Here is a 25190-nt window from a genome sequence, read left to right on the forward strand (position 1 = left end):
CAGAAATGGGATGAGGTACAATTTGGGTACAATTTACAGTAAGGTGTACGAGTTGTAGTGCAATCCTTTATCAATAAATATAAAGTGTGGGGAGTGGGTGCTACAGTGTGTTTGTTTAAAGTGAGCGTGTGCGTGTGGATGTGTGTGCTATGTGCGTTTGATGGTTGTTGTGTAGTGTTCATTGTTCGTTGAGCAGCCTGATGGCCTGGGGATAGAAGCTTCTTCTGAGTCTTTCTGTGCTCGCCTTGAGACTCCGGTATCGCTTGCCTGACCGCAGCAGTTCAAAGAGGCAGTTGTTCGGGTGACTGGAGTCCTTAATGATTCTCTTAGCCTTGCCCCTGCACCGCTTGTTGTAAATGTTCTGGAGGGTGGGGAGCCCCCCTCCAATTGTGCGTTCGGCTGACCGCGTCACTCTTTGTAGTCTGCTTCGGTCTTGTGCAGTGCTATTCCCAAACCAGGAGGTGATGTTGCCAGTCAGGATGCTCTCTATTGTACATGAGTAGAAGTTCTTAAGGATCTTTTGACTGACTTGGAACTTCCTTAGGCGCCTGAGGAAGTAGAGGCGTTGTCGTGCCTTCTTCACAACACTGTCAATGTGTGTGGTCCATGTCAAGTCCTCGGATATGTAGGCTCCGAGGTACTTAAAGCTGTTCACTCTCTCAACCGGTGCCCCGTCGATGCTGAGGGGGCTGTAGTCCTTGACCCCCGACCTTCTGAAGTCCACAATCATCTCCTTTGTTTTGCTGACGTTCAGGGAGAGGCTGTTTTCCTGGCACCATCCCGCCAGGACCTTGACCTCATCCAGGTAGGCCCTCTCGTCGTTTGCAGAGATCAGGCCCACCACCACTGTGTCGTCAGCAAATTTGATGATTGGTGACGGACAACCCCGGGATATGTACTATTCTTAAAACTAGATATCCTACACCTGAGACTTTGGAGTCTTCTACCAGAGGGAAGGGGGTTAAAGAGGTAGTAAGCAGGGTGAGAGGGATCACCGATCACCACCTCCCCTTTCCGCCTGATGTGTGTGGCATATATGGAGGCCACACAAGGGAGATCACAGCCAATGATTTATTGATCCCCTGGGGGAAATTTCAGGCATCATAGCAGCATGGGGGAGGGGGGAGGGGAGGTACAGGTAGTAGAAGACGACATGGTACAGGTGACATAATTATAGTATAGTGGAGAAGTACAAATAAAATGGAATAAAAAAGCAGTGTAAACAATATAACAAATCAATATAATTAAATAACTCTGGACATGTGCATATGGGCAACACGGTGCAAGATGAGGGTATGTATTAGTGTTGTCAAAAATATCGAAGTATCGATACATACCGATACTGAATATTTAAAACGGTTTCTATACTCATTTCCCGAAATACCGATACTTTCTGCAGTATCGATACCAGCTGGCTTGCTCCCGCAAGTTGTTGACAGACAGACACGCTGCTGTCCTCCTCCTCCTCAGAGACCAACAGACACAAGCTGCTGCAGCCTCCTCCCCCTCACAGACGCGTCAGACCTGTCTTCAGTTTGTAAACAAAGCTATTAGCTAACGTTAGCTAGTCCGTTAGCTCCGTTAGCTTATGCTAGCTAGCTGGCCACCTTCATAATTACTTCATGGAAACGGAGTAACGTCAAGCCGAGCCCACCCACACTACACCAGTACACGCATGAACTCGACACAACGCTACCCCGTTTCCAACGTTAGGTAGAGCCCATCCATACTACACTAGTACACGCTGAACTCGACACAACGCTACCCCGTTTCCAACGTTAGGTAGAGCCCATCCATACTACACTAGTACACGCTGAACTCGACACAACGCTACCCCGTTTCCAACGTTAGGTAGAGCCCATCCATACTACACTAGTAAGTACACGCTGAACTCGACACAACGCTACCCCGTTTCCAACGTTGGGTAGAGCCCATCCATACTACACTAGTACAAAACTAGAAAGGTGCGCTCAGTCACACATTTCTTCTCTCTCACTTTTTAAAACAAAGGGTTTTAAAAGTGTATTTATCTTCTCGTATAGTACCAGAGAGAAGCTGAGGCGAATCAACCAGCAACAAAAGCAAAATTTGTTAAAAAAACTAAAAAAAAATATATATATATATACACTTTTCAAGGTATCGTGTCGAAATTCCAGTATCGTGACAACACTACTATGTATGCCCTCTCAGTTATATTTTCCCTACAATAAATATAGTTATAATATATAATCTAATAATCTAAATCTCGGGGGGCGGCTGATTGGCGCAGTGGGCAAGGCGCTCGCCTCTAACGCAGGATACGCTGGTTGGCGTTGCTACCGGCTGACCGGTCATTCATACTAACACAATTGGCAAGTGTTAGAGGGTGGGAAAGCCGGTGGGTGGGGATTTGACGTTGTGGACAGCGACTCCTACAGGTCGGTTTGCTGACGCCGGTGCGGCGGAAGCAGGAAGTATCGGGGGGCAGCGTGAGCCTCTCACGCGTTACTCCTTGCCACTGAGAGTTCGAGCTGTGATGCAAGGCTTCTGTCCTCACTACAGCCGACCAGTGGGAGGCATAGTCTAGCAACGTTCAAGACAGGGGAGGGAAGAATTGGATATATACGAAATTGGGATGGGAGAAAAATTGAAAATGGGGAGAAAAAGTGGGTCAAAAAAATTATAATAATCTAAATCTCATCTAATATATGATAAAAAAAATGCTTAAATGCTAAATATATGCTCTGATGAAGTATACAGTATTCACATAAGGTTCGGTATGCATAAGGTAGTATATTGTCCTTTTAGGTGGGAGTCAACTACAGTACAATAGGTTCCTAGTAGTTGGATGTCTGGCAGCAGTCCCTGCCCACTGTTGTGGAGCCTGATGGCCGCTGGTATGAAGGACTGGTGTTGTGGAGCCTGATGGCCGCCGGTATGAAGGACTGGTGTTGTGGAGCCTGATGGCCGCCGGTATGAAGGACTGGTGTTGTGGAGCCTGATGGCCGCCGGTATGAAGGACTGGTGTTGTGGAGCCTGATGGCCGCCGGTATGAAGGACTGGTGTTGTGGAGCCTGATGGCCGCCGGTATGAAGGACTGGTGTTGTGGAGCCTGATGGACGCTGGTATGAAGGACTGGTGTTGTGGAGCCTGATGGCCGCCGGTATGAAGGACTGGTGTTGTGGAGCCTGATGGCCGCCAGTATGAAGGACTGGCGTTGTGGAGCCTGATGGCCGCCGGTATGAAGGACTGGCGTTGTGGAGCCTGATGGCTGCCGGTATGAAGGACTGGCGTTGTGGAGCCTGATGGACGCTGGTATGAAGGACTGGCGTTGTGGAGCCTGATGGCTGCTGGTATGAAGGACTGGCCGGCTGGAGCAACTCCAGACTTTATACCTGATGACTTGAAGTTTGATTCTTACTTCTCTGGTTTCTGGCTTTGGGGGTTTCAAGTTCAAGTTTCAAGTTTGTTTATTATTTGTCACAACAAAATACAGAATACTTTATGATGAAGTGCTTGTTTCTGTATGAGCCCCTGAGAGTGTGCTACATACAGTAAAAAAAGTAAGTAAAAAAGTAATTAAGAAGTAACTTATGTTCAGTCAATATACGTACATATATACAATACCACATCAGTCCTGTATTAGCTAACCTACACTGGCTATCCCGGTAACATTTAGAATTGATTTCAAGGTCCTCCTCCTTATATACAAAGCACTAAATGGAACAGGACCAAGCTACATTGCAAATTCTCTAGTCAACTATGTGCCTCCTAGAACATTGCGATCATCTACTACTGGTCTATTGAAGGTTCCAAGCCACAGTCTAAGATAATCGGGGATGCAGCCTTTGCAAACTATATGCACCAAAGTTATGGAACACACTACCTATGGACATTAGGGAAGCTAGATCTCTTAATATTTAAAAAAGAAATAAGCTAAAAACGTACCTCTTCACCATAGCCTTCTAATACACCCCACTGTTGATTGTACTGTAGCACTATTTTACTCTGTCCATTCTATTGCATAATTTTACTATCTATTCTATTCTACTATTCTATTATTGCACTGTATTATTTTACTCTGTCTATTGCTTTTTATTACAGGTTCAAAACTGTCGGGTATTAAACTGTGTGGGTATGAAACAAGAGACTGTCAGGCTTTAAAACTGTGTAGGACCCAGGCCTAGAACTGCACCCTGAGAGAGGGAACTGCGCTCTGAGAGGGAGATTTGCCCTGGGTGGGAGGTTCAAAGGGTCAAAGTGGGTATCAAACAGGAGGGAAGACCGTCAAGTTTTAAACTGTGGATACCAAACAGAGAAGGTAAAGACGACTCTGAACTGTACAGTAATCCAGAACTATTTTATTGCACTGTAAAATATATATATATTTTTTTAATCTATTCTATTCTACAATTTTATTGCACTATTTTACTTTTATCTTACTCTTTTTATTATTGTCTATTTAAAACTGAATCAAACTATAAACAAGGTGGCCTGTTGGGATGTTAGATCCTAATTTTATATGTTTGAACTTTATGTGCTCATTTTAGGCCTACCGGTATGTCTTATTTCTGTTGTGAAGCACTTTGAGCTGCAGTTTCTGCATGAAAGGTGCTATACAAATACAGTTTATTATTATTATAATGCAGAGTAACAGTGAGGGACAGAGTTGCTCATGTTCATGAATATTGATTGAACTGTCACAGGCCATGGAAATAACATATTTGAATTTTGAATGTTTGGTTCCTCTCTAATGAAAACATTTTGATTTGTTAACGTGAGCGTCTCACCATCACTGCTGTCTTCACAGACCAAACACACCGGAGAAAAAGACCAAACCGGTGTTAGCAGAAAGGGTAGGTGATGGCTGTGTGTGATTAATATGATTAAACTGTAGTTCCTCAACTATACATTTCTTACTACACAAATCCCACATATCACTGCTACAAAAATAGGTTTTGTGTAGATTAGATTAACCCTTTCACTGCCACACTACCAAATAGTTAACCCTTTCACTGCGGCAATACAGAAGGTTAACCCTTTCACTGCCACACGACAAAGGGTCTGTGGTGTGATCGTAAAGGGTTAACCTTCTGTAGTGTGGTAGTGAAAGGGTTCAAATGTATTGTCAATCATCATGCAGCACAAGTACAGCACAACGCAGATAAGTTTGGCTTCCAACCAGAGTGCAAATGTAACCGTAAAGTGCAACAGCAATATACAATGTACAGGTGATTTAAACTGGGTACAAAATATATAAATGAGTACTACTGAGTAATAGTGCTAATCAGATGTATGTACAGAGTTGTAGTATAATATGTACAGTGATACAGGTGTAAAGACAGTATGGTAGTAGTCATACTGTCCAGCAGCATAACTAATAAGAGTAGATTATGTACAGATATAGATATAGATTATAGTAAAGGACTATGTGCAGGTAAATACAGACAGCTGTGGATAGATATACAGTATATGGGGTGAGAATAAATATATATAGGTATATACAGCATTATTGTTCATGCTATCATACAGAGCTAAGGGTTATATGCAGGTACAGTATATTCAGACAAATATATATATTAGGGATGTTCGATATTGGCTTTTTTACCGATATACCGATATTGTCCAACTCCTAATGTCCGATACCGATATCAACCGATACCGATATATGCGGGGTTCCCCCCCCCCCCCCCCCCCCCCCCCCCCCCAAAACGGAATAATTTCAGGTAATTAACATTACATATCTCTTGTCGTGGAATGAACACAACATTATGCATACTTTTGACAATAAATTAAATAAGAATTTGTTCTTACTTGCTTGCCTGGGTAAATAAAGGTTAAATAAATGTTAAAAAAAAAAACGATACAGATAATTTCCGATATTACATTTTAATGCCAATATCGGTAGGCCGATAATATCGGACATCCCTAATGTATGTATATATATATACCGTATATGCAGTAAATGTGGTGATCCAATACTACTTTTGGCATGAGGGCATGTCCACAATGATCACTACTGACACTGTGTGTGTGTGTGTGTGTGTGTGTGTGTGTAGTTGTCGGGTGACACTGCGGCAGACGTGGCATCCTGTCCTCCAGCTAAACGCGGTCGGCTCCCGGGTACCAAGGAGGACCAGGGAGTGAGGAGGGTGACCTTTAACCCCACGGTGCAGGAGAACATCCTGGAGTCTGTGAATGATCCGCCCAGGCCTCTCACCCAGAAGGAACTGGCTGACATCGTGGTGCGCTGCCTGGACCCCTTCTACACTCAGGGGAAGTTCGCTACCAAGGTGAGAGAGAGAGAGAAGTCAGAGGACTTAAGGGGAGGGGGGGATAGGTATTAATTAGGGATGTCCGATATTATCTGCCGATATTGGCATTAAAATGTGATATCGGATTTTTTTTTTTTTAACATTTCTATAACCTTTATTTACCCAGGCAAGCAAGTAAGAACAAATTCTGATTTAATTTATTGTCAAAAGTATGCATAATGTTGTGTTAATTCCACAACAAGAGATATGTAATGTTAATTACCTGAAATTATTCCGTTTTGGGGGGGGGGGGGGGGACCCTGCATATATCGGTATCTGTTGATATCGGTATCGGAAATTAAGATTTGGACAATATCGGTGTATCGGTAAAAAAGCCAATATCGAGCATCCCTAGTTTTAATATAATAGAGCCTAGAACAAAGTGCGAAATAATGGTAATAGTGATAACACTTTTAACATTAACTTTAAACACTTTTGAAACATTACACCATACATTTTCATCTATTTATTCCTAAAGGATTTGCACTACCTCTTCTACCTAATTTTTGCATTTTGTACATTTTAGTTTTGTATACTGTATATTTTGTATGATGTTTGGTCTTTATTCTTTTACTTTTTACTGTATGAAGCACAATCTCATCATAAAGAAACCAAGCATTTCACTATAATGTATTTGTACCTTTATATGTGACCAATAAAACACAACTTGAAACTTGAGTAGTCAACAGTAGCAGCTCTCCCACCACGGAGCCAGCCTTCCTCTGCAGCTTGGTCAGTTTGTTAGTGTCTCTTGAGTTGATTTCTTGATTCTCACCTGAGTGGAAAATCTAAGATATGTGATGATTTATTAAAGGAACACACCAACCTTATGGAAAATGAGCTTACTGTCTTCTCCAGAGTCGGACAAGAAAATAGATACCAATGTCCTCTCTCTGCGTTCAGTAGAAGGCTATCCGGCTGTAAGCTAGCCTAGCTTAGCACAGATTAATGGAAGCGGATACGGACCACTAGCCTAGCTTAAACCTTCGGGAGAGGTGTTTTTGTCCCACAGGTAGGCTAGTGGTCCGTATCTGCTTTAATTTGTACTAAGTCAGATAACATAAGATATGATAACATATTCCTTTATTGATCCTCTTGGGGAAATTCGGGCATCATAGCAGCATGGGGGAGGGAGGTACAGGTATGGGCAGGGTATTAGAAGAATCAGAAAAAATAAATAACGCACATCTTCCGTTTGTTGGTGCTGAGCCAAACTGTAAAAACAGTAATACATAAGAACAAAGCGGGGCTCGCAACTCACTTGTAGTTCCAAGGTGATTTTAATAAACAAAAAAGGCAGTAGATGCAACGTTTCGACCTTACCAGTCTTCCTCAAGCATACACCACAAAATGACATATTTTTATACAGGAAGTGAAAAATCAGCCCCACCTGGTGATCAGGGGCGGTCCCAAGACTTGCATGATTGATACATTTTATACATGATTAAGTAACAATTTTATCTTTTCATTAGACATTGTTTTTAGGAGGTTTTTTACGAGAAATATCTATACTACACACAGTATTAAGACATAATTTACAGATAGGCAACAGGCAGTAGTGTGTAAGGTACAAGTCCTAGCCACTGAAAACAAAAACAAAAATGAAAAAACAAAAAACAAAGTATTGACTGTCTCCCTCTATAGGTTAAATTTATAAATAAGGTCTAATGTCAAAGTCTTCATTTAGTCCTGTTGGTGCCATAGTTTTAAGATAATGGATCCACCATACTTCTCTCCTCAGTAGGAGATTATCTATATCTCCCCCTCGTCTTGGAAGATGCACTCTCTATTCCAAGGTATCTTAGTGATGAGACATTGTGGTGTGCCTTTTTAAAATGTAAAGCTACTGGGCTTTTTTCATCCTCATTCCGTATCGTACTCCTGTGTTCAGCAATACGTGTTTTTAAAGCATGTGTTGTCTTACCGACATATGCCTTACCACATGGGCACTTAAGCATATATATTACATTGTACATGTTATTTTGCCTCTTATTTTTATCTCTTTCCCAGTTGTTGGGTGATAGAAAACAGTGCATTTTTCTGTAAAGTGACATTGAGCACACAAACCACAACGTCTGTTGCCATCTGGCAGGTCATCTAAAAAAAGAATTTGTGTTTTTTTTTTAGGAGGCAGGTCTGATTTAACCACAATGTCTCTGATGTTATGTGCTCTCCTGTAGACTAATCTAGGGGGGATCTGAAAAGATTTATCCAATGTTGGATCAGAACTGAGAAGATGCCAATGTTTTTTAATAGTTTGTTTAAAAAGGTTGCAGAGAGGCGAGTATTGTGTAACACACTGTATAGGTTGTACAGAGGTAGTTTTGTTTCTTGTAGATTGTAAGCAGTCTTCTTGGGTTTTATGACCTACTTTCAAAGCTGCTTTTTCTACAATGTCCTGTGTGTATCCTCTGGTTTTAAACATCGTTTTTAAAGTATCAGTCTGTTCCTGAAAACATTCATCTGTACTACAGATTCTACGGATCCTGTAGCACTGGCTGATAGGTAAACTGTTTTTTAGCGGAGTAGGATGAAATTAATCACTTCTCAACAGAGCATTTCTGTAACAAGGTTTTCTGTATACAAAAATTAACATCTAAAGTTTACTATGGAGTATGACCAACACCAAGTGAATTTCTTAGATATTATTATAAAAAAAGACAATGGTACATTCCAAACGGATGTATACAGAAAACCTTGTTACAGAAATGCTCTGTTGAGAAGTGATTCATTTCATCCTACTCCGCTAAAAAACAGTTTACCTATCAGCCAGTTCTACAGGATCCGTAGAATCTGTAGATTAATGTTTTCAGGAACAGACAGATACTTTAAAAACGATGTTTAAAACCAGAGGATACACACAGGACATTGTAGAAAAAGCAGCTTTGAAAGTAGGTCATAAAACCCAAGAAGACTGCTTACAATCTACAAGAAACAAAACTACCTCTGTACAACCTATACACAGTGTGTTACACAATACTCGCCTCTAGGCAACCTTTTTAAATAAACTATTAAAAAACATTGGCATCTTCTCAGTTCTGATCCAACATTGGATAAATCTTTTCAGATCCCCCCTAGATTAGTCTACAGGAGAGCACATAACATCAGAGACATTGTGGTTAAATCAGACCTGCCTCCTAAAAACACAAAAAAATGTAGATGACCTGCCAGATGGCAACAGACGTTGTGGGTGGTTCGTGTGCTCAATGTCACTTTACAGAAAAATGCACTGTTTTCTATCACCCAACAACTGGGTGATAGATAAAAATAAGAGGCGAAATAACATGTACAACTACCAATGTAATCTATATGCTTAAGTGCCCATGTGGTAAGGCATATGTCAGTAAGACAACACATGCTTTAAAAACACGTATTGCTGAACACAGGAGTACGATACGGAATGAGGATGAAAAAAGCCCAGTAGCTTTACATTTTAAAAAGGCACACCACAATGTCTCATCACTAAGATACCTTGGAATAGAGAGAGTGCATCTTCCAAGACGAGGGGGAGATATAGATAATCTCCTACTGAGGAGAGAAGTATGGTGGATCCATTATCTTAAAACTATGGCACCAACAGGACTCAATGAAGACTTTGACATTAGACCTTATTTATAAATTTAACCTATAGAGGGAGACAGTCAATGGACTTGTTTTTTGTTTTTTCGTTGTTTTTGTTTTCAGTGGCTAGGACTTGTACCTTACACACTACTGCCTGTTGCCTATCTGTAAATTATGTCTTAACACTTTGCCGCCCAACCACGAGTTAACTCGTGTTTCGATTCCACCCGTTAATGACCAGAGCCACGAGTTAACTTGTGGCAAGTTGTTATTGTTTTATTCCATATTAACACTTTGAGTGCCGGGACCCGTCTTTAGACGTCTTTCCTGGCCATGCTAAAGTTGCCGGGGGACGCTGTACAGCGTCCCTATATCAATATTTCAAAAATCTGCGATCGGATTCATAATGTCCCTCCGCTGGCCTGAGATCCACCAGCAGGACCCACTGAGCTCTCTGGCGGTTCAGGAGCGCCATCTGGTGGCCGATCGGCGCAACCGCTTAACAGGAAGCGCAGTAGAGGTTTTGCTGGTCGGCCATATTACTTCCGGGCACTCGGTATAGGTTCCGGCACTCTAGCTCGTCACACTACATAGCGATCGATTGCCAATAACTCGATAAACAACATGATTTGGACGTATATACCATTATACAAGCTGGAGATGGACCGGGTAATAATATATCCCATAATGATAAAATTTCTACTCGACGATGATCGCCCAACGGCGCGCGGAGACTGGGGTGAGTTTCAGCGTGTAACGTTACCGTCTTCGATAATAACTGATATTATCAACATTTGACCCACATTAGATGATTGGTATAACGCTGCCCACGGAATTATAAGCGCCCCCTCGCCCATCCGGTCAACATCAGATGACGTGTAGTAACTTCTAGAAGTACGTCTAGTTGGAATTTTTTATATCGCGCTGATTGCCATCAAACTGTATTTCATCATCAATATAATGCATTTGGGGCTATATATCACGTTCTGGAGAAAGCTGCAGAAAGAGATGAAAACATACTTATACATTAGACCATACTTTACTATGAATATGTGAATGAAAAAGTTTAACGTTGCTACACAATGAACAATACATATAGGACTTTGAATGGGCCCTAATAATGGCAATGTAGCAATAGAATTTAAAAAGTTATAGCCCTGCAAAGAAGGGGACTTTCTCCATAGACAAATAGCGCTGGCAATCTATGGTATATCATTAATTTAACCTTAGGCAACCAAAGTGTTAATAAACTGATCAAGGTCCCCGATCGGCTCTGCAGATTTACCCGCCAGATTTAAATCGGCGACATGCAATACCGGCCAGATCCTCTTAGGGGCGCCATCGCTCCACTGCAGTATCATTGAGGCCGAATGGGACATTTCTTTTTTTACTGTCTGGGGCGTTTCATATGAGCCTCGATCCCAGCCGAACATACTCCATCTTTGATCACGTTACCGAACGCAGATTTCAGCCTGGAATAATGGGATTTATGATCAGCCAATGGACATATCGATCTACCAGATGCCGATGAATAATGACGAAATGCTGCCGGCGATCACATGGGCTGACGGTAGGATACTATTCACCCAAATTACAGCCGGATTGGACATTGTTTTGCTAATCAATACTACTAATCGGCGTCCCCCGCCGCCCCCATTTCATCCATAGATGCTCTGTAATAGTCCGGATGCTACGCAATTTGTTTTATTTCATTCGTATATATACAACAGAAATGGCGTTTGATATAACGTGACTAGCCTTTAGCCTCATATCTAGCTTCCCAGAAAAAAGACGAGACGAAAACTGCGATAAAGCTTATATTCACGACGCTATAAAATGACAACCAACCGATGGATTTTTATTTTCTTTAAGCCATTATGAAGGCACGGTTTATGCACTCAAGTGACAATGAGAATGGACAGATAGCAATACTATAAAGTATATATATATAGCTGTTAGAAAGTACATCGGTTTGTTGACAAAGCGTTGTCCTCCAGCCACATATTACACTGCAAGCCGTGGTCGTCAATGTGTTAATACTGTGTGTAGTATAGATATTTCTCATAAAAATCTCCTAAAAACAATGTCTAATGAAAAGATAAAATTGTTACTTAATCATGTATAAAATGTATCAATCATGCAAGTCTTGGGACCGCCCCTGATCACCAGGTGGGGCTGATTTTTCACTTCCTGTATAAAAATGTCATTTTGTGTAGTATGCATGCTTGAGGAAGACCGGTAAGGTCGAAACGTTACATCTACTGCCTTTTTTGTTTATTAAAATCACCTTGGAACTACAAGTGAGTTGCGAGCCCCACTTTGTTCTCAGGGTATTAGAAGAAGACGTATACACTATATATAGGCAATCAAATTAGATCTGAATATAATAATATAAAGAATCTGAATATATACTATGAGCATAAACAAGGTGCAGGTGAGGTTCTGTATCCTAACTGGCATGATATAAATCATACATTATAGTATGTGCAGGTTTTGGTGGTTAGGAGTCAGAGACACTAATTCCGGATAGCTTCATACTGAGAGGAAACCCGTATCTATCTTCTTGTCCGACTCTAGAGAAGACTGTAAGCGCATTTCCCATAATGGTGGTTTCCTTTTAAGGGAAGCTGTTAATGTGTTGTGCTAGACCGCTGCTGTAGTGTGAACCTTTTTGCTTGTGTGTCTGTGTCTGTGTGTAGGACCTGTTCAAGTCATTTGCTCGCTACCTGTCGCACCTTCTTGCAGAGGGAAGGAGTCGGGGCAGAGGTCAAAGTGAGTGGATGACATGAAAACACTGCATGGTAGCAGGGTTCGCACAAGGTCCTTGAAGTGCTTAAAGTGCTAGGTTTTTTACCAAAAAAAAGTTGAGGCCTGGAATTCCTTGAAATCAGACAATGTTTTAACAAGGTGCTTAAAAGTTCTTGGAATTCAAATCAAATTCTTTAAAGTGTAACTGTCGGAAATTGGGTTTAAGCCATAAATATTGGATCTGATTTTAAAAAAATTGGATCCTTTTAAATACCTGTTTAGAATGAAAAATAGTGCTTGGGAAAGTACTTGAAAGTCCTTGAATTAAATTTTGCAATGTATGTGGGAACCCTGTGATTGGAGAATAGACACAGCCGAGAATAAAAAGAAATGCAGAAGAACGCTGGTTAATCTGACATACAATACAAAGCACAAAGCAATTGCATAAAATGCACTTACCGGTAATTGTATATCAGATAATAAACAGACATTTTCTGTGTTTTTTGTTGTTTTTTTTCAGCTGGAGTTTCTCCCTCTTTGAGTTTGGATGTGTATGTTCTCAAATAAGAGCATGGTAATATCCTCACTGTTGTTTTTAACTTGTCTTCAGGGTTCGCACAAGGTCCTTGAAGTGCTTAAAGTGCCTGGAATTCCTTGAAAACAGCCCATTTTTAACAAGGTGCTTAAAAAGTCCTTGTGATTCAAATCAACCCTTCGCATTGAAAGTTTTGTTCATCCATGATATTTTTTGCATCGGAAATTGGTTTTAAGCCATAAATATTAGATCTGATTTTCTTTTTCAATAAAGAAAAACGCATTTAAAAGTTAATTGGATCCTTTTTAAATGAAAAATTGTGCTGGGAAAAGTACTTGAAAGTCCTTGAATTTAATTTTGCAATGTCTGTGGGAACCCTGTGTGTCTTGTTAAAAGCGGGAACGGGGACCCAATCCCAGTGCTCCTGTCCGTCTTCGTCAGGGAAGCGACATGTTTTTTTTAAGGCTGTCAAAGTTAACGCGGTATTAACGTGTTATCGCCCGATTCTATTAACGCATCCCACGCCGGAAACTGCTTACGACGTGTTTCAAGTTCATGCGAATTCTGCCAATCCACGGCGTACGACGTTATTGAAATCATATTAAATTTTTTCGCCATGTTATTCATATTTCCCTCACGGAGCCTGGTCGCGTCTATATTAATGCCAGCCCAAGAGTGCAAGAGTGCTTCCGCATTCGCCGGTAACCAATACACATTTTATTTTTGACGCCCCCACAAACGCGCGCTTCCCTTGTAACGTTAACACAACGCAGCTGTCAACTGTACTTTGTAATGTTATGTTATTTCGGGCATTCATAACGTTATTTCGGGCGTTTTATTCATAACAAACATTGATGCGATTCCGCCAACACATATGTAATATTAATAGGTTTTGCTCACAGAGAGATAGATAAATAAACATAATCACGGTTATCTACCTCAACAACTGCATGTACTGTAGAAATGTATGTTTCAGTGCAGATAAAGGTACTGTACAAAATAACCTCTAAAACACTGCTAGAATACACAAGCAGTTAGGGTGCGCTGTGTTAACGTTACAATGTACAGTCTCGCGAAATAACATAATAAGTGAGTGAATCTGGTCCTCGTTTGGATAATATGTATTCCATTTCCGATGAAAGTACAGTTGACAGCTGCGTTGTGTTAACGTTACAATGTACAGCGAAATAACGTTATGGTGTTATGTGGTCCTCATTTGGATAATATGTAAAGTACAGTTGACAGCTGCGTTGTGTTAACGTTACAATGTACAGGGAAATAACGTTATGGCGTTGCGAGTGAATCTGGTCCGCGTCGCGATAATATGTATTCCATTTCCGCGTCCGAGTGGCAAAAAAGAAAATGCGCATTGGAGCGCGTTACCGGGTGCCAATCAGGGCAAAATGCGGACGCGCTCTTGGGCTGGCATTAATATAGCCTGGTCTGATGCAGTGTGAGCCGGCACAACTCTGCAACGCTTCAATACTGCCCCCTGGTGGATGATCGGCAAGTTGCCAAACCGGAAATGGACGAGTCGATCTCGGTGTGTCTCCGAAATGCGTCCGGCACTCGCATATTGTTGCGGGACTGTATACACACGTCCGTGTGTAGCGATCGCTGCCATAACGCAATAATCGATACGATTTGGCCGTGTATTATGATTATACAAACCGGAAATGGATTTAGGAGATCGCCGTCAAATAAGTGGGATCTTTTTCCTCCAGTCTCATCTTCGAACGGTAAGAGGACGCTGACGTTACTTTCAGCCTGTTTGTTTATTATTATCAATGCAAACTGCTCTGATCAATATATCACCCATACTACATAAAGCATTTAACGACGATCACGGAATTATAAACGACCCCCCCCCCTCCATTCATCCGCGCATGATCAATCATAACATAATGTACAGTTGAAATTTTTAATATAGCGTGGATCGGCAACAAACGGCATTTGATAATCTATATATGCGTTTATGCCTATATCTCACATTCTAGGAATTACTGCAGAAAACGATAAAAACATATTTATATTCTAGACTGTATTTTCGTATGAATGTATGAATGAAAAAGTAACATCCTGAGCGATAGATAATCGATGTTGAATGGGCCATAGTAATGTCAATTTAGCAATACAATTTAAAAAGTTATAGCCCTGCAAAGAAGGTGAACATCTCCATAGGCTTACAGTGCTGGCAGAGAATGGTATAAGATGCTCAAATTGCGTGCCAGGGAATGTGTTAACACCACTATTTTTTTTAACTCATGATTAAACTTTTTTTTTTAATTTTTTTTACTAGACTTCACTCAGGTGTATTATTGATGCTCTCATTGATGCTATGTTTGTTTCTGAGGTGTGTGTGTGTGGTGTGTGTGTGTGGTGTGTGTGTGATATATAGAGAGAGAGGGGGGTGAGAGCAATGAGGATTGGGCAAGAGAGAAAGAGAGCTGGGAGAGTGTGTGTGAGAGAGAGAGAGGGGGGGGGGGGGGGGTGATTACTCAGCCCTTGTGTGGTTGAATGTAACAAGTTCCTAACGTTTTCTTTCCCCTATTATTTCATGCACACTTTATTCATTGTTTTAAATTATTATTTTCTTTTAAGTTATTTTGTGCATCACTCTGTTTTGAATTTGATGCAAATTTGCAATGCATGAGGGTCATGAGGGTAAAACTTGGAACTTGAAAAAGATCCATTTAAGGTAGATAAAAATATGCGATTAATTTGCGATTAATCGCGAGTTAACTATGGACAATCATGCGATTAATCAGATTAAATATTTTAATCGATTGACAGCACTAGTTTTTTTCCTTTGGGTTCATCTCTTTTTCTGGAGGGGAAACCCTTGCAAGCCTGGGGAGAACATGCAAACTCCACACAGAAAGGCCCGGGAGATACCCCACCTGGGTACCTGGCAACCCGGCAACCCAGCAACCTGGTCCCCAAGCGGGAATCAAACCCAGGTGTTAACCACTACTCCAGGGGTTCTCAAACTTTTTTTATACCACAACCCCATTTTATTTAGGAATGTTTTTGGCGACAATTTCAACATGGAATTAAGGAATATCAAAATAAAAGCACACATTGTTGAACTTGATCATGCATATTTAATATAAATGTGTATTACAGCACTATGTTATCAATACACATTTATAAAATGAGGCATATTTAGCCAGAATATGTTGCCAGAACATAAAAAAAATATATATATATATATATATATATTTATTTTTAATTTATTTTGGTTTTTACTTGCCAATGTACTTGCACTGTCACCTACCCACAACCCCACTTTGGGTCGCGACCCGTAGTTTGAGAACCGCTGCACTACTCCACCGTGCTATGTCTTACACATCTTTGGTCATTTTATTTGGTTGTTTGTTTGGTGTGTGTTTTAACTCATTCAGAACAGTCACGATGATAGTCGGGTTAACTCGCCATCGCTTGAGCGCCAGACCCAAGTATGGTCGGGTTTTAATCGTTATTTCTTTTATTAGCGATATCCATTCATTTTCATCCATCCATCCTGATGTTATCGTTGGGAATGGGTCTGAGCTCGCAAAAGGTCAAATACCGCCGCCTACGCCTTCCAGTTGGTATTGCACCCCATTGGGAATGGTCTAGTTTCTTTTCTGGGACAAGCCAAGCTGTGGGCGTGGTTTAAATACTCAGGCGAGGTAGGCAGATACACCGATGCATCTGCAAGGCCCCCCCCCCCCCCTCAATATGCAATGCTGTTGAACGTGGCATGGACCTCCGCGCCCAGTACTTCAAATGGCTATGAGATAATTGGATTATTTCTTTTCTATAACATCAGATACAAGGTAAGAACACTATATATAAATTTTATCGTTGATCTGATATGTCTTTCTACCGCGATCGTGTGTGTGTGTGTGTGTGTGTGTGTGTGTGTGTGTGTGTGTGTGCCGTTGCGTTTGAGGAGGCTGCGGCGGAGCCCCGCGGTCCAATGCTCTTTTCATGTATGCACGAGGAAGGATAATAATGATAATCTAGCATTGATTTCAGGAACATACGATAATCAGGCGAAAAATTACAACGCGTTTAGTGTATTCCACTAAAACGCTATTATCCGTCTTTATCTGGAATTACTCAGAGGCACCCAAAGTTATACTCATATTCAAAAGGCTATAAAACGGAAATGTACAGATGAAAAAACAATCCGTTTTGTACATGTTGACTGGATGCAACTAACTGATAATCGACGGGTGTATTAGACCCATAGCTATACTTTAAGATATATTTTAAGGACTTGCAAATCTCGCAGTCCCCCCATTGACTTAGAGCGGTGGCGCACTAGCGCCATCTCGTGGATTAAGCGGTGGCGCTGAATGAGTTAATGATCTCCCTTACCTCCTGTGATGTTTGTTTCGTCTGTGTTCAACAGTCTTTTCTGGATTGTTATTTGTGGTTTATATATTTTTTGTTTTTCTACTTTATTTAATTACATTTGTTTGTCCCCTTTCCCTGTTACCCTTCAAGATGTCCGTTCGTCGTTGTCAATAATTGACCTGCCGGGTTAAATAAAGGTGAAATAAGAAAACGAGTGAAATTAAAACATTAACCCTCTATTCTTGTGTCTACACAGTGAAGATAGAGGTCAGGACTCTGATCAAGAGGTTCTTCATCGGCGTGAAGCGCTGCGAGAGCGAAGCAGACTGGCAGCAACTTAAAGGACCCTACCGGTCCTAGCACCTCTCGAGGACCGAGCGCTGGACGGAGCCACCAGGGACAGGACTCTAAGAGAGTCGAACCCCATCGTCTCCGGACTCCCGGCGCCGCGGCCGCCCAGGTAGAGACCGACAACTCCTGGACTCCCGACGTTCCAAGTGGATCTACATCGACCGCAAAAGCTGCTACCGACTTCATCGTTTTTACACGAAGGGCTTCCCGCTCGCCGCGAGCCTCCTCCTCCGCGGGGTAGACGCTCCACAAGGACCTTCCTCGTTAGGCACGCCGCTTCAGGAGTCTCCCTCACATGGGCACAAACGGAGCCCCGGGACGGACGGACGGGTCACGGTTTGTTGCTAAGACTCTTCGCCACGCCGCCTCCAGTCTGGCCGTCGCTAACGTAACGCACCTCGGCGATGTAGCAATAAAACACACAGTACTGTACACACACACGGCCCGACAGCCCTGCCCTTTTCCCCGGCGGCTGGATATATAAACCAGACGGGCAGCCGAAAAGCCAAAGAGATGTTGGATGTTGTGTGTTTTCTCCTGTCGTATCTTCTTACCGTTGCCAGACGGGGCCACGACACCGGCTGCAGATGGACCTACTAAATTTACAACCTGTAATTCATTGTGTTTGTACGACGACGCCCTCGTCTTTTGTTTTGTTTTTATCTGAGCTGTGATTGAAACTACTTCTTCTTTTGTTCTTTGTTACATAAGTCGGTGCAATTGAAACTTTAATTTGCACGATAGGATAGACATTTCTGTTCTTCTTGTAGCTAATAATAAATGTATGGAGAAAAAAATAAAAAGGTGGTCTTAAATGAGGAAACGTGTCATGGTGCTGTGCCTCCTCTCTACCAGACATCGTGGCTGAGTGCCTGTCTTCCTGGGACATACTGGGAGACGCCATAGGTCGGTCTGTCTTCAACAGATGATGATGGAATCCAAAGAGCACTTGAAACACTAATGGACCCAAACCCGTCCCCCCCCCCCCCTTACAAAAAGATATCGGTAGTAGTGCTTTGTGTCCAAATGTTTACAATAAAATCTAATGCTGAATGTGTACAAAGACTTGTCACAGTGTTGGACCTCCCTTATTGTTGGTGTATTCAATGGCGTGTCTGGTGTATTGAATGAGTGTGTAACGGTGTCTGGCTGTGTGACGTCAACTTGTCAGTTGAAAATATTAGCACCAGGATAGCTAAGCAAGTAGCTTACCAGACTTCGTCGCTTTTGGGATTTTTGCCAAGAATTTTTACCAGAGAACTATCTATAACCAGTTGACACTTGACGCTGCTGTCAGACGTCAGTTGGAACAGGAAGTGAAGTCACTGGCTCAGGTTAAATCAAATTTAACCTCGTTCCCAGTTTTCTTTCCTCCGTGAGATAAAGCCTGGTAAAGAACTACTGCCGAAAGTGTGTATGGGGTAGAATTTTCGGTGTATGTACCGTACTTTTCGCACTATAAGCCGCACCTGAATATAAGCCGCAGCAGCTAAATTGAATGATGTGTACATATATAAGCCGCACTGGACTATAAGCCGCAGGTGTTTTAATGTTAATTACCATATGTAATTAGCATTGGGACACAATACTGTCGGACAAATAACAAGAATTAACTCATTTACAAGTTGTATTAAGTTTAGCAAGTAAGGGAACAGATAAATAACATTTCAATGCAGTCAAAAAAGCAATATTTAGATTTTTACATTTTCGGGTTTGGTCACGTCGAGTCACATATAAGCCGCACCGTTATATAAGCCGCAGGGTCAAAAATGGGGAAAAAAGGTGCGGCTTATAGTCCGAAAAGTACGGTACTTCCCCTGGAAGCTGCCTCCGAACGGACCAAACTTTTCCAGAATCCTGTCGGCAAACAAGCTACAACATCCCGGTCATGTAGTAAATTCTTCAGGCAAAGCCGTTGCAGTGGCTTAAACGAGGAAATATTGTGCACTTCACACGTTTCTATAATTGTTTTGTCGAAACCAGAAAGCATGTAGCCTGTACTTCCGTTTACACACTTTAGGAGGCATATCTTTACCAGCCTAAATCAAATTAAACCTGTAGCAAAATCAGGTACAAACAATGGAGCGCCACTTAGTGACCAAACATGGCACTGCAACTAAATAACAACACAGAAATACAATAAGCACATTTGTGACCATTACAAGTGGAAAGTTTTTTTTTATTGTTCAACGTCTTCCCTACTGGTTCCTGGGGACCTAGTGAAAGGATGGACCACCGCAACACTTCCAGTATTTTGAGCTCATAGGAGAGAGCGGAGGGGGGAGGGGGAACGAGAGCGCGTGAATGAATGTTGATTAGAGCATTAACAGTAGCTACCATAGACATATATAAAGGCTAGATGACTCACCCGCGCTGCTGGCCAATGGAGACCGACGTTGCCACATGGTCCAGGCCCAGCAGCACGCCCACTCATAACATGAATGTCTATGGTGCATGTACTATTGAAATAACCATAGCTTGGTAAATTTTCAAACTGTTTGGTTTGTTATAAATATCAGATGTAGTTATCATACTGCATACTTGTAATGGACTTTCATATGAAAATAATTTCAACATGTCCAAGCATCCTGAATCATAGCCACGTTAATAACAAACGGCTTGGTTTATTACAAACGTTATTAACGTAGCTATGATTCTTGCTTGGAAGAATTTGTATTTTTTTTTTTTTTTATGAAAGTCCATTCTAAGTATGCAGTATGATAACTACATCTCTGACATTTTTAACAAACCAAACAGTTGATAATGTAGCAAGCTATGGTTATTTCAATAGTACATGCACTATAGACATTCATGTTATGAGTGGGCGATCTGCCCTGCAGCAATTGATTGATTGATTGAAAACTTAATTAACAGATTGCAGAATGGGTACAATACAGTACGGCTCAATACACACAATTATTAAGCAGATGCAGACCAGAGAAAGTCTTTTGTCTTGTTTACACCAGGGTCCCCCATTTTCAATTCATCATGACATTTATGACACGACATACTATACAGTACCTACTGTTACATCTAGAGGCGGCCTCAGGCTGTTTGAAGGGCAGGGGCGAAAATAAAAAAGGGCACCTACTGCACAACATGGGACCCCATCAGCGAGGAAAAAGGCGTGAAATAGTCCTCATCCTTGATTAAGATTAACATTAGATTAACATGTAGTCTAGGCAATCCAGAATAAAAGTATAACCACACCTATATGATAAAAACACACAGGGAACAATACACATTTAAAATGTTTATTTCACAAAAGCCTCCAAAGAAAATATGTTGGTTATTTTCATGCTATATGTTAAGCTATAAGTTACACTTGATTCAAGAAGATTATATGAAAAAATATGATTTTTTAAGACCCAAGTGTTCTCATTTGAAAATAACTGCATGTCCATTAAAGGCACTATTAAGCCGGTGTGTTTAGTTCAGCGCAGCTTTAGGACCTGGGGACTATACTACGTTAATTAAAGAGAACTAGCTAGTTAATTAGGGAAGGGGAGCTAATGTGTGAATTCAGTAGTAGTTAACTTACCATACAAAGTGAGTGTTATTGTTAGCCAGCGGATTGTTGTTGTTTTTATTATAACCCAGTGGTAACTTTGTTGAGAATAATTGTCCAAACGGTCAATAAAGTGCCTGAAGAGAAGTCGAACTGCCTCATTCTTCACTGATCGCCACAGTATGTTTTCAACAATGGGATTGGGAATTTTAAACGTTATTGTTTCATCTTTGGCAACTATTTATTTAGTCTTTTACTTTCAAATACAGTTAAACTAACTTACTCTAACCTAACCTAAATGATACATTGAAAATAAAATAGGGACAGTGCAGATCAAGAAACATCAAAATGTTAGCTAGATATTAGCCCATCGGTCCCTTGCAAAAACTCAACACTTTTTTTTCCTAATGGCCATATACTGTAATGTGTTTTGAAAATAAGCAGGGTTTAACAATTTGGCAACACCCCTAGACTGTCGTCATCATGGCACCCACTTTGGGAAAGCCTGCCCTAGTAAGCTGCATCACATTTTATTCACTAACAGAGCACTTAACACACGTTATTTAATTTTCTTGCTATGTTTTCCCATGTGAAGGGCAGCCAATAGGGCACATCCTCTCATTTTCGCCACTCAATAGGGCACTTTAGCATGACGTTTTTCAACCGTGGGGGCACATGGTCAAGACCTACAAAGTACAAATCTCGCAGGTCCAACTATTTGTATTTCTATATTGGTTTCTCTGGCTGAACTAACGTTAATGTTATTAATCCTGTGGCCGCACTTTATTTAAAAACAGCCAATCAAATCCCCATCAATGGAAAATGAACCCGTCCATACCCATGCTGATTGGTCCTTGTGCAAGACTAGAAAGCGGATATCTTTGATTAAACACCTGCTATCAGAATAATTACTTTTTAGTGCTTAAGTACATTTAAAAGTAGAAACTTTTTTACTTTTACTCAAGTGTGTTTTTAGCCAGATACTCTGAGTTTTACTTGAGTAAGATTTTGAGATGGTACCCATACTGTTAGGATACGGGTTTGGCGGAGCCCAATTGCAGAACACAGGAGGAGAGAGAATGGAGTGGTTTAGGTGGGTTTTAATTAGGATTCCCCAAGCAGACAGTTTCACAATTGAGAATGTGCGACAGGTACAAGAATGTTCTCGGGGAAGGGCGGCGCAGTGGGCAAGGTGCTCGCCACTAACGCAGGAGATGCTGGACTCATTCCCCCCCGACACTCAACTAACCGCCTCGGACAGTCCTTCATACCAGCGGCCATCAGGCTCCACAACAGTGGGCAGCGACTAGCAGCCTCCAGGCTCCACAACAGGGGGCAGCGACAGCGACTGCTACCAGACATTGACCTGGGACTTATAGGAACCCAAGGAGGACAACCTACACTACCTTAGGCTTACTGCACCTTATGTGGATACTGTGATACTGTGAATAATGTATATTTCAGTGGATACCGTGATACTGTGAATAATGTATACTCAGTAGATAGTAAATTATAACACTACCTTATGCATACTGCACCCTATGTGACACTGTGAATAATGTGAATATTTCTTCAGCTAGTCAGATAGTAAATTATATTGACCATATTGATCAAATTGTTTACACTGCCTGTGTTGTTTTTTACTACCTGTACAGTGTACACTGTGTTGTTTTACTACCTGTACCCCCCCCCCCCCCATGCTGCTATGATGCCTGAATTTCCTCAAGGGGATCAATAAAGGAATATCTTATCTCGGCATTGCTTCCGGCTTGGCTGGTCGGTCATACTAATACAATTGGCAGTATTAGGGGGTGGGAAAGCCGGTGGGTGGGGATCGGACATTGTGGACAGCGACTCCTACAGGTCGGTTGGTGCGCCTGTACAGCAGAATCAGGAAGTATCGGGGGCAGTGTGAGCCTCCCACACGTTACTCCTCGCCGCTGAGAAATCGTGCTGTACAGGTGAAAAGATGCGACGGCTGCCTCCTCGTGTACCGGAGGGGACGCGTGATGCAAGGCGTCGTCCACATTGCAGCCGACCAGTGGGAGGCATGGTCTAACAACGTTTGAGACAGGGGAGGGGAGAATTGGATAATACGAAATTGGGATGGGAGAAAAATAGAAAATGGGGAGAAAAAGTAGATAAAAAATATATATAAATTCTCGGGGAGAGGAATGGTGCGTTCCATGTGCCGCACGGGGCGTCCAGGTGAGCGGAGTACCGGGGCGGTGGTCCTGGGCCACAGAGAGAACAGGATTAGCAACAAGGTTCTGAGTAGCAAGGCTAGAGCTAGTCGTCGTACCTAGAAAGTAAGGTTAACACTCCGACAAGGGTAGAACAGGATCCGTGGCCTGAAGTACCATCTCACTGATGAGGGGATTCCTCTCAGCCGTGTCAATTAGTGTGCTGGCAGCGTGGGCACCCGGGGGTTGGATGCTGCCCATATAAGGGTGTGAGAGGACGAGGGGTGAGGAAGGCTTCCGCCGTGATGGTGAGGAAGGAGGAGGGGTGAGGAAGGCTCTCGCCGTGATTACAACACATACTTTCACTTAAGTATAATTTCTGGGTACTTTTTACACCCCTGGACAGTGTGGGCTTTACTTGGTGGTGGTTTACAAATGCTTATTATTGACTATGTGACTATACTTCTGTTATGCTGCCTGGTATTATATTGGGACATTGGTTAGTTTGCTAGTATAGTGATTATAGTATAGTAAAAAGCCATACCTTTGCATGGATACATGACCGTATACCTTCACATTTTGTATACCTTCCAACCCTAGTTGATCATTAGCAACGATATAGGCCTCTGGCAGCAGGTATGATGCAAGTGTGCATACATGGCATTCAGATTCATCTCTGCTCTCAATTCTATGAAATGGACTCATGAAACCAGTTCCTATGTAATAGTTCACATGTTAATGCTGTCAAATCAAATAATGTACCGGTAGCTGATACCAGCATTGAATATGGTCTTCATCTTAAATTCAATAAGTGGAATCCTCATATTTCCTCATATTTCAGCGAGGGTAACATCCAATTAGATTGTATGTAGGCATGAAAGAAATATTCAGTTCTGTGAACCTATTGTCTTTTTAGATTCAAGCCATTGTCCCCATCCCTAAGAATTTACCATTCACAACTGTACCTCGTGAATTTGTGACCCTCAACCGATCCATTACAGGAAAGCAAATCTTCCTAAATTTTGCCAGGGCTAGAAACATTTCATGAATATGAATAGGAATGTTGCTTTCATCTGTCTACAGAATCACTCCTTTTTACAGCAAGATGGATGAGAAACATCTCAAAACAAACTGGTCAGACTACTGCTTGACCTTACTCCTAGAACCCACCTCACCCCTGCCCACTTTGACAACCTAGGATGGCTTAGAGTAGACGACAGAGTACAGCAACTTGCAATGGGCCTGGGCCCTGGTCTACAAGATACACTACGCGACCAAGGTACCCATGTACATGTCAAAATACTTCCCAAAGGTCAGTGATTACCACGATCACAACACCAGAGGGAGCTCCACAAATCATGTTAAACCCAGATTCGGCTCAAACAAGGGACTAAACACGTTTCGCAATTATGCCACATCAATGTGGAACGCCCTACCCAAAGCTGTAAAGGAATGTGAATCACTACCCACTTTCAAAAACACTCTCAAAGAACACCTACGGGAGACTGCAATTCGAAACTGGCCCCTACAAATGTCCTAACCCAGTTGTACAGTAAATTACCAAGTATGGCTTTGTCAGTATTCCAATGTACAGTGTACAGTGTGTGTCCCCCCCCCTACCCAACCCCCCCCCCCCCCCCACCTCCAATGTACAGCCTCCACCC

The 25190-nt window shown here is 41.9% G+C and overlaps 1 protein-coding gene across 1 annotated transcript in view; it reads left to right on the plus strand.

The window, feature by feature from the left end:
- The window catches only part of recql5 (RecQ helicase-like 5), a 124974-nt gene extending 106170 nt beyond the window's left edge, over positions 1–18804 (plus strand). The window contains exons 17-20 of the mRNA XM_084328428.1: positions 4790–4835; positions 6039–6272; positions 12554–12626; positions 17741–18804. Coding sequence (XP_084184554.1) covers positions 4790–4835; positions 6039–6272; positions 12554–12626; positions 17741–17844 — 457 coding nt within the window. The 3' untranslated portion in view covers positions 17845–18804. The remainder of the gene's footprint in view (positions 1–4789; positions 4836–6038; positions 6273–12553; positions 12627–17740) is intronic.
- The last annotated feature ends 6386 nt before the right edge of the window (positions 18805–25190 follow it).

Source organism: Notolepis coatsorum (assembly GCF_963971535.1).
Source record: "Notolepis coatsorum genome assembly, chromosome: 14".
Lineage (NCBI taxonomy): Eukaryota > Metazoa > Chordata > Actinopteri > Aulopiformes > Paralepididae > Notolepis > Notolepis coatsorum.